The sequence below is a fragment of the Saccopteryx leptura genome, chromosome 12, assembly GCF_036850995.1.
Source record: "Saccopteryx leptura isolate mSacLep1 chromosome 12, mSacLep1_pri_phased_curated, whole genome shotgun sequence".
In the NCBI taxonomy this organism is placed as follows: Eukaryota; Metazoa; Chordata; class Mammalia; order Chiroptera; family Emballonuridae; genus Saccopteryx; species Saccopteryx leptura.
The window spans coordinates 32,979,638-32,994,752 of record NC_089514.1 but is presented as its reverse complement, the minus strand read 5'-3'; the positions used below and the strand labels follow the sequence as shown (position 1 = coordinate 32,994,752).

The following is a 15,115-nucleotide window of genomic DNA, read 5'->3' as shown; positions in this document are numbered from 1 at the left end:
CATATGTCTGTGACATGGGAAGTATAGGAAATAGAAGCATATGTCTGTGACGTCAATAGATAAAATGTTTCAAAACATCATCTGAGCCTTGGCAGTAGGGGATATTTTCTAGAATGAGTAGTAAATGGATTTGCAGTAAACCATAATCTTTCTTGTCTCACCTAAGAATTGTTTAATTACCTAGGGAATTACATACCAGGTCTCCAGAGTGCTAAATTTCAAAGTACTGTAACAAGGAGAAGGTAATTGGTCCATAGAACTGAGGCAACACCCAGAATTCATGAGCACTGAGTTCTACCCATTGGTTCAACCACACAGCTTTCTTGAAGAGTTAATATATATCCTTCGGAATACATTTTTCCATTGTAAATGTTAAGTTACCTAAATAAACTTAAATAGAGTTTGTATCAACAACAAAAAAGGACTTATTACAGCCTACCTTTGCTGTTACAAATACTGTAAATAAAGAGCAATTAATAGTCTTTCAGAATGTTTGGTTACCTATCCCCTTGTACCAAGGAGAATCAAGAAAAAAGCAGTCAGGCAACATATATATATGAGAGAGAGAGAGAGCAAAAATGGGTTGAAGGAAGCTTTTTGGAGTGAAGAGAAAAAACAGGAGTGAATATCTTATAGTTCACAGTAGTGAATTCTCCTCCTTTTTCATCTTGGTCACATTTATCCTCCATGATGTTAAATTTAGATCTATCTCAAGGTTAATCATTCTTCAATACTCAATCACCTGGAGCACTATTAAAACACAGATAGCTGCTAACCCACAGAGTTTCTGAGTCAGTAGGTCTGAGAGGAGGCATGTGATTTGTATTTTTGACAAGTCTGAAGGCGATGCTAGTATTACTTATCCAGGGACCACAGTTTGAAAACCACTGATCCAAAGAAAACTTTTAACTTTTCTGAGCCTCAATTTTCTCCTCCATAAAATAATAACTAATTTTACAGCTGTTATAAAGGTTAAATATTGCAAAATATTCCTGACAAATTATAGATATTATCTTAATTTAAAGGAAAGAGCAAGAGACTGGGAATCAGGAGATGCCCTGGTTACAGGCTGACCATGAGCTAGTTCATTACACAACTCTCTAGGAATGTTTACTCCTTTATAAAATGTATTAATTTATGCCTGACCAAGCAGTAGCACAGTAGATAGAGCATTGGCCTGGGACATAGAGGACCCAGGTTTGAAACCCCAAGATTGCCGGCTTGAATATGGAGTCACTGGCTTGAGCGTGGAATCATAGACATGATCCCATGGTCGTTGGCTTAAGCCCAAGGTTGCTGGCTTGAGCAAGGGGTCATTGGCTTGGCTGGATCCACCCCCCCACACACACCCAGATCAAGGCACATATGAGAAAGCAATCAATGAACAACAACTAAGGTGCCACAATGAAGAATTGATGCTTCTCATCTCTCCCTTCCTGCCTGTCTGTCTCTGTTTCTCTCACTAAAAAAAAATAAAATGTATTAATTCATGCAACTAAAATGTATGGAATATCTGCTGTGTACCTGACATTGGCTAGACATTAGAAATATGTTAGAAAAATGAATTCTGATTCTATTCATTTATAATTACGATTTAGATGACATGTAAATTATCTTCTAACTCTAAAATTTTGTGACATTATAATTAATAAAATTAGCTTTTTCCTATTCTTCAATCACTTTATTATTCATAAATCTGACTTAATTAAGCAAAATGTTTATGAGATATCATAACTATGCTACTTTTGGGTGAGTTGGCTAACATTTGCATATTATTCAAGTAAATTGTTTGTGTTAATTGCCACTCTTACCTATCAATAAAAAGGAAATTTTAAATCTGTGAGTTAAATAAATGGTAAACCATCAATAAAAAAACAACCAAAATTTACATTTTGGTTCTACAGTTTTTGGTTATGTCATGCCAAGTCAGTCTACATTTATTGAGCAAACACTTGTTAAGTATCTATTTTCCAGTAGGCACTATGCCCATATCTAGGTTGGAAGTATGAATAAAATGGGTATCATCTCTGCTATTAAAGACTTCACATTCAAATGAAGTCAGTCAGTGACCAATTAGCTCCTTTTATTAAATAATCAAATTAATTAATCAGTTATCATTGTGACACATACTAGATATTAGGAGTATAGGCATTCTAAAGATGTGCAAGTGGACTTGATCCATTGTAGAATATCTAGGAAACCTTAGACAAGTCACTTCATCTCTTGAGACCTCAGGCTTTTGCTTGAAACATTGAAAATAATAAAACACACTCCACTAAGGTCTAGAATCAGGGGTCCCCAAACTTATTACACAGGGGGCCAGTTCACTCTCCCTCAGACCGTTGGAGGGCTGCCACATACAGTGCTCCTCTCACTGACCACCAATGAAAGAGGTGCCCTTTCCGGAAGTACGGCGGGGGCCGGATAAATGGCCTCAGGGGGCTGCATGTGGCCCGCAGGCCGTAGTTTGGGGATGCCTGGTAGATGATTGTTAAAGGTTTGAAATAATTTATGTAAAATTCCTGGCACAGTGCTTAGCAGACTATATGAAAGGTAGTAATAGTGTCATATTAACCAACTGAAAGATTGTTCATGCAAGGAGAAAATTTCAAAGGTCAAAAAAATCAAATTTTAAATTCTAAAGAGTTTGTCAGTAATACCATTAACTTAATTTGCTAGTTTTTTTTTAAGATAAAATATCAATCATAGAAAATATATAAATTTTAAATATACAATTAAGTCTTTCTAATTTGTTTGCTCTGGTAGTGTAGGAACCAAAGAGAATGTATTTCGATTCAACTTAATGGGTGAATCAATCAATTAACAACACACAGAACTGTTTTTGCAACTGAAGTAAAGTCTCCTTATTTATTCCAGCCACTTGAAAAAAAAAATTGAGAAATATGAGCCTGGAAACCAAGCCAACAAAACTTCTAATTAGCTAGAGTGAACTTTTGGAATGCTTCAGCATTCTGGTGCTCTACAATTTAAGGATGAATTTGAAACTAGCTGAAGAAATGTAATCAGCATCTTCTCAAAGGAAAAGTAGACTTAATTTAAAGCTGGAATTTGTGTGCCCTAATAGATCCCTCTGAAATATGGACTATTGACTATGGAATAGTCAATAACAAGATACTACAAAACAATCATATCCACACAATCAGTATGAATACAAGAATACTCAAGTGGTTATTTCATATTTCTAAAATTGAAAAATGGGGCACTAAATCCCAGATTAATTCCCCAGATTAAACTAGGCTTTATAAACTATGAGATAAATCAACTCTGTCTACACATTTTAAAAGACCTCCAAAAATATTGATCCTTCACTACAAGTTAAAAAAAAATAGTTGCAAGTTTTAATACTTAAAAGCAAATGAGGGGGGTAGAATCAAGAAAACCTCAAAAAGGAGAATGTTCCAATGAAAGTCTTTAAAATAGGGTGAGATTAAACATCTGCTTTGGAGGGTTTCATTCTAACATGCAAATTTCTCTCCCATATTAATCCTACCATCATCCTTAAACTGCACCCCAGCTGTCTCTTAATTTCTGTTATATAGTCATGTGCCAAATAACAACATTTTGGTCTATAACTGACAGTATGCATAATAGTGGTCCCATAAGATTATAATGGAAACTAGATTTGGGGTGGTAAGCACACAACAGAATATCCAGATATCTGATTATATTGTTATATATTTGAAATTTATATATTATTAATCAATGTTACCTGAATAGACTTAATTTTTAAAAAGATGATAATGGAGCTCAAAAAAATTCCTATCACCTAATGATGTAACTGTTGCAACATTGTAGAGCAATGCATTACTCAACGTGTTTGTGGTGATGCTGTTGTAAACACACCTAGTGGGCTGCCAGGTGTATGAAAGTATAGCACACACAATTCCAGCAGTAAGCTATACCACCCAGGTTGACATAAGTGCATTCTATGATGTTCACACACAGACAAAATTGCGTAACACATTTCTCAAATGTGTTTATTACCTCCCTCTTCCACCTTCTCTCAACTGGATTCCATTCCACTGAAACCACTGTCATCCAGGTCACCAGTGACCTTTAAGCTGTTAACTCATGTAACCTCTTTAGCCTTTACTTGACCTCTCGGAAACAGAAAATTTCAGCACCCAGAAAACTAAGCTCTTCTCTCCCAAACCACCTGTTCCTTGCCCTCTGTGATGGAGACGCTGTGGTTTCCTTCCACCCAATGAGGCTGCTTCTTAGGCGCCTTTATGGATTTTCTTCTATTCACTGCTGACATGATGGAGCTACTCAGGGTTCTGTCCTGGGCTTTATTATTGTCTATTTCCATACACACATACAACCTGGAGGATTTCCTCCATGCAAATGACTTCAGTAATCTGATGACTTCTTATCCATTAGGCCAAGTATAAATTTAGGGCTTAAAGCTTAAATACCTAATAATCTATGACATCTATTTACTTAATGGTCTACAGTCACCCCAAACTGAACATACTCAGATTAGACCTCTTTTTCCTCCCCTTTCATGCCCCAAGCCTTCTCCTCCTAGAATGTTTCCCTCCTGGGTAGACAATAATACCTGCAGGCAGCCAGGAGCCTGGTGATGCTCCTCTAGTCCTTTTCCCTTAATTGTCACAACCAAATGTCAGAGTTTTTTTCTTCTAATTCTAAAATATATCTAAAGCCCAGCAACTTCTCTCCAAATCCACTAGCATTCCCCTAGTTCAGACCACCCACCACGGTCATTCTCCTTCAGAATTACTGCTGCAGCCTCTTAACCAGTTTCTGTCTCTGCTCTGTTCTCCTTCTAATCATTGAAGCTGCAGTCGTTTTTTTGAAAGCACTTTCTCATTACATCATTTCTGTGTTTAAACCCTCGGAACACTCCCATAGCAGACTTAAGAAAACACAAGCACGAGAATACAGTAAAAGGGGATGTCTGATCTGATCTCAGCTAAATCCACCAGTCTGATGTCTAGTTCCTCCCTCTATTCTCCCCTTCCCCTCCACAATCCTGCAGGCTGAAACACTTCCATTCCTCAGAACTGCTCGATTTTCTCATGCCTCTGTGCTTGGGTCTGTCCCCGTCTCTTCTGAATCCTGTTCACATGTAAGGCTTGAGCTTGTTGCAGGCTCCAGGAAGCCCTCCCTGATTCCACCCACCTAAATCTACATTAGTTATTCATCTTAAATCCTCCCATAAACACATAAATTCCCTGTACTCCCCCTCACAGTACTCTTTCTACATTCTTTTCTATCCTCCCACAGACTATAAGCCTCCTGAAGGCAATGACCATGTCATTTTGTTTCACAGACACCCACCATTTAATACAGTAATTGACACAACAATAAATCTTACATGAATATATATATATATATATATATATATATATATATATATATATGGTCTCATTTAAATAATCAGCAAGAACTGAATAACCTAACTGATATAATGTAGGGCAGGAATCTCCATTTTTTGCAAAGAAGTATCACACAGACAGTCAGCCCTCAAAACTTTCCAGCTGCCATCTTAATTGTCAGCTAATACCTACTTAGCAATTGTTTGACAACGATCTCAGCTAGAGCTAGAACTACAATGAGATAGTGTAGTATTCATGCTTTCCACAGAGTGGATCCTTAATAAGTGTTCGAAAGGAGATGTCAGTCAGATGTTTACTTTGATCAAAGAAAGAATAAAGGTGTAAGACAATCTGCTCTTTCAGGCTGTTCTGTGTTCCTTCGGCAGTCAGGATTATGGGCCACCCTCTTCCCATACTTTAAAGCAGGGGTCTCAAACTCAACTCAGCATGTGGGTCGCAGAGCAAGATCACAGCCATTCGGTGAGCCGCACTAGGTCTACAAAAGGCAACTGTTACGCAACACTTTTCAGTGTCACAAAACAACCAGAAACTGTAGTTCGCATCACAACCGCTGTTAACTAAGCTAATATCTAGCTAGGATGCTAGAGAAATGAAAAATACAAGTAGGCCCCTAGGCTTACTTAACTTTATCCAAAATATTTTGAACTTCGTGGATTAGTCTGCAGGCCGCACAAAATTGTTCGGCGGGCCGCAAGTTTGAGACCCCTGCTTTAAAGGGTGCCGCAACTTGTCATCTGCAGGTCACAGGGATCTGTAGACATCATCTGTTGTTCGTTTGTTTTTCAACAGAGAGTGTTTTAGGAACAAGAACCCAGATGTTAACTGTCTAGCAGCAAAATGTGGAAGTCTTGGCTCTCTGCTTGCCTTCTATTCCCTACTCTCAACCTCTGTGCTCTTCCCTTACTGCTTGCCCCTCCCGCTCAGTCTCCAAACTCCCCACCCCCCAACACCCCAGTCTCTGCCCCTAGTCACCAGGCTTCCCCTAAATCCACACACACCATCACAGCCATCATCACCACACTCATTTTAAGTTTCAAGTCAGTCCTCTCCCTTGCCCCACCCCTATTCACACAAAAAGTCTCTCGCTGTTTGGAGACACAAAATATTAAAGAGATATTAATGTAAGCATTAAAGAATTCCTCTATAATACAAACACTTGATTAACTAGTTTTCCCATTAAGTGGTGAGGAAAAAAGAGGGTCAAAATAATGCATAAAAACTACGAGAACTGGAATCTGTCTCTCACTTTAAAAAGAAAAATTCCCCTTTACTTTTCTCCATTTTCATTGTTCTATCTGGAGCCAGGGCCTCCCACCAGTCGCGGAGGACTGCCTGCTCCTATCCGCTGCCACATCAGCAGGGAGGGAACCCAGCCGCGTTTGGTATTTGCATCAGTTTTCAGGAATGCTTTGCAAGTTCACCCGTTTGCTGTGCAGAGAGGTTTTTCCGTTAAGTTTCTAAATGTGTGCTTGGACACGTACCTCTCTAATTCTCAAAAACTAGCTGAGCATTTTTATGCTAAAAGGAAAATTATAATTGCACTTCCAAAAACTGTTCTACAGTTTAAATGATCAGATGGAGAATTCATTCTTCTTTGCAAACATCTTCCTAGACTGGAACTGACACCCTTTCAAATTCCTTCACTTCAAGTTATTTCAAATGTCTTCCAAAGTTATCTCCCAAGTAGGTCCCCTTATTTAGTGCAAAAGAAGAGTTTATTATAGTTTTTGGCTGTTCTCTTTATTTCCATTACCTTTGTGTTTGTTTGTTTTTAAGTATAGAGGAAGCAAACAGTTTAAGGGTATTCAATCTCTTGGTTTATGAGGCTGCTGATGAGTGAGGTAGAAAGAAATTCTTTCTTAAAGCACAACCCAAAAAAAAAAGGGAGGAGAGAGGGAAGGGATGGGAGGAAGAAAGGAAAAAAGATTAGTAAGAAACTATAGCCCACTTAATTTTGCTTTCGGGGAGATGGAATTGACCTTAAAAATGTCCCTTTTGCATTGACTTCTGGGAGAGGATGCCACTTTAATCCACGGCTGAATCATTAGGGGTGCAGGGCAAGCAGAGGGAAGGGGAGACCCATGGCCTTCCCTCGGGGGCGTGATGACATCTGAAGGGGGCTGGGGAAAGGCCCTCCACTGACTGCACTCAGTATTTCACAATCCTCAGGAGCTCTGGCCTCCCACCCCCAGTGAGTGTCTCCAGGTCAAGGTCCCAGCTCCTCCTCTCTCTGGTGGGGAACGTCGTGGAGTGGGATGGGGCCACAGGGGGAGAAGGAGGTTCTCCTTGGTTGTCGATCCGGCACTGCTTGGGGTGTTACCAGAGAAGACAGCCCTTATCCCAAACTGGAATTAGAAGCCCCTCAAGATGGAGTAAGCGGTTTCCCCAAGCTGTGGAAGAAGCTGGGACCAAGGCAGGGAGGTGCTCGGGCCCTGATCGCCTGTAAGCGTCGGGTTAATGAACGGGCAGGGAGGCCAAGAGGGATTGGGGGGGGGGGGTTCCCTAGAGATTTACCTGAGTCCTGGCTCAGGATGGAGCTAATAAATGCAGACACAAGGAGTCTGTGAAGAAGAGTAGGGAGACTGGAAACTTGAAGGGAGGGCATGGACTCTCCACCGCAAGCTCAGAAAGGCGACTGCCTAAGAGAGGTGTCCCGGTAGGTCCACTGCAGTCATTTCGCAGGGCCAGATAATCCCCCAAACCTCGGTGTTAAATTAGCCTCAGCAGAGGGACGCCCCGATGGCTTGGTTCCCTCTAATGTGCGAAAGGCATGTGCACAAAGCATATCCCGCCTGGTGCTGGGTGCCACGCCGCCCTTCCTCTGCTCCCCATCCCACCTCCCGACAGTAAGTGGCCTCGGTCTGCAGCCCAACCCTCCACAGGCAAAACCCCCCTCTCTCCCTCTCCTGGAGCCAGAATTGAGAGCGTTACTGCTGGAAAAGTGGGCGCGCACACTCCCAAAGCGGGAGAAAAGCTGGGCGGGGGCTGGGGAGGGGCAGGGGGCGGGCTGGAGGGGGTTGGGGCGGACTGGAGGGGGTTGGGGCGGGCTGGAGGGGGGCAGGGGGCGGCCCCAGCTACGCCACGTCGTCGGGTCCCGTCTCCTGCCTCCCCTGCCCCTTTCGCGCCCGCGGGGCCCCTGCCACCCTGCAGGTGGCCCGCAGGGCACAAGGTGAGGCCGGGCTGGACAGCTCCTGCTTTGATATCCCGGCTCCTGTCCCGTCTACAGCTGCCCGGCTGCCCCAAGTCTGCAAACTCGGCCCACATCGGTGTCCGCCGAGCGCTCCGACGTGTCCAAAAGTGTTTCCAAACTTGGAAAGGGCGGGGGAGGGAGGGGGAGGGGAGGGCGGAGGTATGGAGACAGCGAGTCAGAGTTTCCCCTCGAAAGCCTCAAAAGTGTCCACGTCCTCAAAAAGAATGGAACCAATTTAAGAAGCCAGCCCCGTGGCCACGTCCCTTCCCCCCTGCGCTCCCTCCTCCGCGCCCCCGCAGTCTCCTCCCAGCTGTGGCTGCCCGGGCCCCCAGCCCCAGCCTTCCCATTGGTGGAAGCGCTTTTGGAGGCACCCTCGGGCCAGAGAAACTTTGGCCGTATAAATAGGGCAGATCCGGGCTTTATTATTTTAGCACCAAGGCGGCAGGAGGTTTCGGCTAAGTTGGAGGTACTGGCTAAGACTGCATGCCTGCGCCCGCCAGGTGAAACCTCCGCCGGTGACCCAGGGGCTCTGCGACACAAGGAGTCTGCATGTCTAAGTGGTAGACATGCTCAGCTTTGTGGATACGCGGACTTTGTTGCTGCTTGCAGTAACTTCGTGCCTAGCAACATGCCAATGTAAGTGCCTTCAGCTTGTTCGGGACGGGGTCGGGGGTGAGGAGAGGTTAGCCGATTGGGCAAGAAGGAAAATCCAAAGTAAGGTCGAGGTGCAGCTTGGAGGGAAGGCTCTCTGGCATGTGGAGAAACGCTGGCATTGATAAGAAACACATGACTTATCTTAGGAATGGAAACAGAAAGTTCCCGACTCCCGAAAGTTAGGGAACTTTTCTCTGAACTCAGGGAGACTGTTGACTTAATCTGGATCCTGGGGTTAGTGAAGTTCAAAGGAAGAAGGTCTTTTCCCAGGTTGGGATATTAACAACTGACTTGATGAAGGAAGCCAAGACCCTAGCAGGCCCCATAACTGCACTGATACCCCACCCTCTAACTTGAGGCCTGCTTCAGAAAGCCCTCTGACTTAGTAATATAAAACTGATCCCCTAAGCTCTCTTCTCTACTGGGTGTTTTAAGACTTGGTCGGATGATGGTTAAGGTGATGATGATGTCAATGAGGATGACAATGACGACGACGAAGACGACGACGATGATGATGATGATGATGATGATGATGATAATGGGGCGCCCTCTGGAGGGAGGACCATGAAAGTGCTAGGGACCAAGCCTTAAGCTAATGGAAGACACAGGTTCAGACAGAGAGGTTATTTTCCTTTCTGACAGAAGCCATTTCCAATAAGCTAATCAGTGTATTCTGGGAAATAAAATGGATGTTACTTGGAATGGATACATTCTGAAAAGTAAGATTAGTTTCTCAATTCATTATCTGGCCATAAAAATGGTTATATTATTTAACCAAATATGCTCTGCCTTTTGTTGAGACAGAGAGTTACCTCTTCAACATGTTTCCAATGGCAAGCAGACAGTTTGGACACAGCTAGTTGGGAAACACCATCACTGATCTGAGACTCAAGAGATGGGTTTTTCCCATGACTTTGCCACGGACTTACCAAGTGACCTCGGTCAAATCAAACTAGACCTTTCTTAAAATGCAAGATAAGATAGATGAACCCCAAGGCTGCTTTCCAGCTGCCAGTCCTATGACCAGTCTTCCATGTCAAGAAAGACTGAAGAAAAGCAGTACGTTTTTGTCTTGAAACTGGCTGCCTAACCACCAGACAAAGGTACTAACTGGATAGAGCTTGAGTGGTGTCTGGCCACACCCAACAGTCCAAAATGTTAGCTCCACCCACCTGCCATCATGTCTACAATTGCATCGTGGCTGATGCATTTGTGTGTGTGTGTGTGTGTGTGTGTGTGTGTGTGTGTGTGTGTGTGTGTTTTCTCCCTTCACCCACCTTTAAGAGTCATGGCATTGAGCAAATTCACATTACCAAGTTCTTTATTTCTTTTTTTTAAATGAGATCTGAGGCTGAGGGGAAAGAGTTGGCTCCTAGAGAAAAGGTGAAAACCAACCTCAGGACATCTGAAAGTACAAAAGGCAACTTGCCTTCTGATCCACAGCAGACCACGGTCTGGAATAAATGTACCAAACACACATTCTTTAAAACAGCTCAGTCTGAGTAATCAAAAGTCAAATTTTCAAAATCATAAGGACTTTTGTTAATCAAATCCGGGCATAATTATTCTTCCTGCTGATGGATACGGTGAAGTAAACATTATTTTTCTAATTTAAAAGTAATTTTCATGAATTACCCTTAAAGGTCAGTCCTGGATGTAGTCCACCCTCCTGAAGTGTGACTATTGCAATAGCTGTTCTCACTACAAATGACAAACTTCTTGGCCACCTAATTAAAGCAATTTTTAGAGGTGATTCATCTTATTGCCAGCTTGCCCACACTTATATCCTGTGTTAACCTATAATTTTTATACCACAGGAGAGGAATTCAGTCTTAAGGACTTACAGCAATTATGGCAAAGGAGGGAATATTACTTTAGTGTATTTTGCCCATTATTTTTCAAGATTTTTAATCCACAGTTTTTTTTATTTATAGAAGCAATTCTTTCTAAGGGAAAAAAGTATGTATTGGTAAAATGAACTTATCTAATTTAAGTGAATTAATTTAAAGCAAAATTTCAGATATCTATATGAATTCATTTTCATAATGAGTATTTGCCAATTAGACATTTTGAAAAGGCCATTAAGAATGATATGAACTCAGTGAAGTACTAAGTAACTTTAATGTTTTATAAAAACCAAAGTCGACTTCAAGTAACATACTTTCCAAATTTTTTTCTTTTTTGTATTTTTATATATCAAAAATTATCTAACCATAAATTATTTTCTTATCAACCTATTGGTCTTACTACCTATGCAATTTACCAGTTTGAGTATTAAATATTAGAAATATCCTTCAAATACATTAATATTTCACAGGTTTGTAAAATAGTAAATAATTAACCATTTAATTGAAAATAGTTACATGTCAATATTGCATGCAAATCACCCTGCTGATCCCTGCCATTCTTTTGACCTGCATAATTTCTAAGTCATTAAAATATCCTTAATAAAAAATACAGTTGATTCTTTAATTAAGTTAATTTTATAGACTAATATATTTATTTAGTAATCACTGCTCTTGATCAATGAAATAATACTAATAATTATTTCCCATTTTCTCCTTTCTTCTACAGCTTTACAAGAGGTAAGGAAAATTATTTTGAGAATTTGTTTTTTCTATACTTTGGTTGCCTTGGCCAAAGTAATGTCCTCTTTGGGCAAGGAAGGGGAAGCTACCTTGGTATTGACCAATCTGGATTCCCAAGAAAATCATCAAGAGTTACGTAGTCAAACCTCTCTGGCTCCCTTAGAAAATACCCACCCCAATTTCTAAAATGGGCAGGGCTACTGAATAAGACCAGTCTCATAAGATCACCCATAAGAAATAGAGAGTAAATAACCCAGTGGAAGTTTGGGTTTTAGCATCAGCTACTACAAAGAGAAGACTTCACAGCTAGAGAATTTTGTCATCCCCCTGGAATCATTTGGAAGAGTATTATGAACAAATTCTTAGCTTGTGTATTGAGGCATAATTACAGATAAGTATCTATTTCAGTTCTGTACATGTTTAATTTACTTGTAAAATTTAAAGATTATACTTTGAAATGTTAAGATAATAGTAATGCACAATGTATATACTCCATAACTATATTTGTTTACTATGTGAAAATGAGATCCATTTTAAAATACATGTATATGATTTCTCTCATAATAATGTTTTACTTATTTATTTCTAGGCAACTGCAAGAAAGGTAAGAGTCCATAATATCTGAAATGATTCATGATAACTTTCAATTTTACTAAATTTATAGTAGACTATAAAAGAAAAATACTTTATCAAGGTTTACCTTTATAAATATGCATTAGCTAAACCATAAAATAAAGTAGCTTTGATGTTTAAGATAAAGTTTTATCTTTCAAATCATCTCTAATTACACTTATATTATACAAACTGATGATATACATACTAAAGAAATTAAAACTTGTTATTATTCTGGAGATGAAATGACTTATGTTAATTATAGATGATAGCTGAAAGTATTTTAAAGGACTTTGACTTTATGAATATGGTGTTAACAACAAACAAAGTGGTCACTTAATCCACAGACACCATCTCTAAAAAATAGTAGTTATAATACTGGGTCTTAATGACTGGAGACTCTGCCTCCAATCTCCCAGTTTAAAAAAATTACATGTAATTGTAATGAAGACAATATACTCTTATCTATTGTATTGTGCAATTTTTATAGCTATTATCTAATAACAGTATTGTTAGATGAGTTACTAACTGATTTTTATCAAGAATGCTTTGCTTGTTCAATGGAAATTGCTTAGACATTTAGAATTGTGCTATTTGTATCTTCCTTGTAGGGCCCAACAGGAGATAGAGGACCACGCGGAGAAAGGGTATATAACTTTTGAACTATTAAAGGGCTTTGGCCCATAATTGAATAATTACATATTAGAAACTACTGAAGACTGACAGTTTATAAGAATAATTGTACCACTTTTTAAGCAGATAATACCTTGCAGAAGAAACAAATGAGCATTATTATATATGATCAATATTCTTTTCAGGCCAAGATTATTCTTCAAAAAAGCAAAGCTATTACAGACAGCCATATTCTTTACATGGTCTATCTTTCTTTGTTTTTAGTTGACCTGTCCAACACATACATCATGGAAATATATCTACCTACCACCACATAGTTTTTATCTTTTTAATGCATTTGTTTGCTTTTTAAATAAGATAACTTATATAGCCTGAAAATAACAGTGAACTAGCAATCAACCTGTCATAAATGTACAAATTAGGCTTACATTCTATTTATGGTATGCTGAGATCTCCCTGCTATGCTTATTTGGTATATATGATTTTGCATTAGATAATGTTTTGCCAGTGCATAAATACCTTTATCTTATATCAATCAGGAAATGAAGACTTAAATGTATTCCTGTCAAACAATCTATTAGAGATACCATCATGTCAATAAATTACTTTAATAACATAAATAGTGTTAATAGTAGGAAATCTTCAGGATTTTTCTAACCTGTAATAAAATTACTTTATTAATTATCATATTAATTAATCTATCATTTACACATAACATACCAAAACAATTGAATAAGTTCATTACAGTCAGAAACTGGAAATCAATATACATGGCTCATCACTGTGCATTGTTACTCATATGAAGTTTATAGGACCATAAATTTTAGCTATAATTTCTATCTTTATTTGAATATTGGAGCTCCGTTATTAATTAACAGTCAATGACTGAGTTATTTCTCTTCATGGCAGAACTATCCTATCTTGTGTCTTCTTCATATATCAGTTACTACACCTCCTTCTAAAACAAACTCATGTCATAAGTCGATTTCAATCAGTGACAAATACGGCATATTAAATTTCTACACCACTTGCACATTGAAAGGTCTGAACAACTGATATTACCACGTGTATTCTTATGTATCATATTTCATGTATACATTCCTATGGCATCTGCCTAATCCTAAGCTAATTTACTTTTTACATAACAGGGTCCACCAGGTCCACCAGGCAAAGATGGTGATGATGGTATCCCAGGCCCTCCTGGTCCACCTGGTCCTCCTGGCCCCCCTGGCCTTGGTGGGGTAAGGTTTCAAGTATTATTAACTTTTAGTTAATTTCAGTTTTTTGTACCTCTGTTGGAAGAAGGCTCATTGTGTAATTTATTTTTAGCAGTTAAGTTTGCCGTGTGGATATTAGTAAATTTTATTTCATTTCTTTGGTTTCTTCATTCAAGAGTCTGCTTTGCCCATTCTCTTGTGAGCTTTTGCCAATTACAGAACTGGTCTTTGTGTTTACTGAAGGTAGTTGCAGCTCTCACCACCATTATTTAATTTGAGAATTTAATATCTTTTATCAGTAGGGCACAAATAAGAGGTGTTGCATTATTAAAGAGTTGATTAGATTGAATTATAACTGAAATCCTTGCTCTTAAGCAATTTCGCAAACATCCTACTCTTTTTTATTCTCCTTGGCTTGAAGCCTGCTGAACCAACATTCAAGCAGTTTTAGGTTTAATTTGCTTGAAACTAATTTGAGAAAAGTACATTTCCCTTTTTCATTAATATCTTCTTTTAGCTTTATGTCTTTAACAATGGTATGAGTGCCAAATGGCCTCGCTGCAGGAAGGAAAACATATTTGCTTAATTGGTTAGTACTATGAATCAGAAGCCTGATTCCAATACCCAACTGTATGCCTGAAAATGAGACCTTTCTCCCCCGAAGATCTTATTATGATTGCTTATCTGCTGAGTGCATTAAAAAGTACCTTCTTTAATAGATCTACCGCTATAAGAGAGATCTTTTAACAGGAAAGTTATTACTGTGAATTATTTTTTAAAAGTTTAATCTTCTGAGGGTCATTTTAATTTAATTTTCCTCTCAACTTGAAAACTCCTTAT

General features: G+C 39.4%; 1 protein-coding gene across 1 annotated transcript in view; it reads left to right on the top strand.

Annotated features, from left to right (window-relative positions):
* Window positions 1-8,791: 8,791 nt before the first annotated feature.
* Window positions 8,792-15,115, top strand: part of COL1A2 (collagen type I alpha 2 chain) — a 36,132-nt gene continuing 29,808 nt past the window's right edge. Inside the window, exons 1-5 of the mRNA XM_066353679.1 lie at window positions 8,792-9,207; window positions 11,800-11,810; window positions 12,403-12,417; window positions 13,037-13,072; window positions 14,207-14,299. Of these exons, the coding sequence (XP_066209776.1) occupies window positions 9,138-9,207; window positions 11,800-11,810; window positions 12,403-12,417; window positions 13,037-13,072; window positions 14,207-14,299 (225 nt within the window). The 5' untranslated portion in view covers window positions 8,792-9,137. The remainder of the gene's footprint in view (window positions 9,208-11,799; window positions 11,811-12,402; window positions 12,418-13,036; window positions 13,073-14,206; window positions 14,300-15,115) is intronic.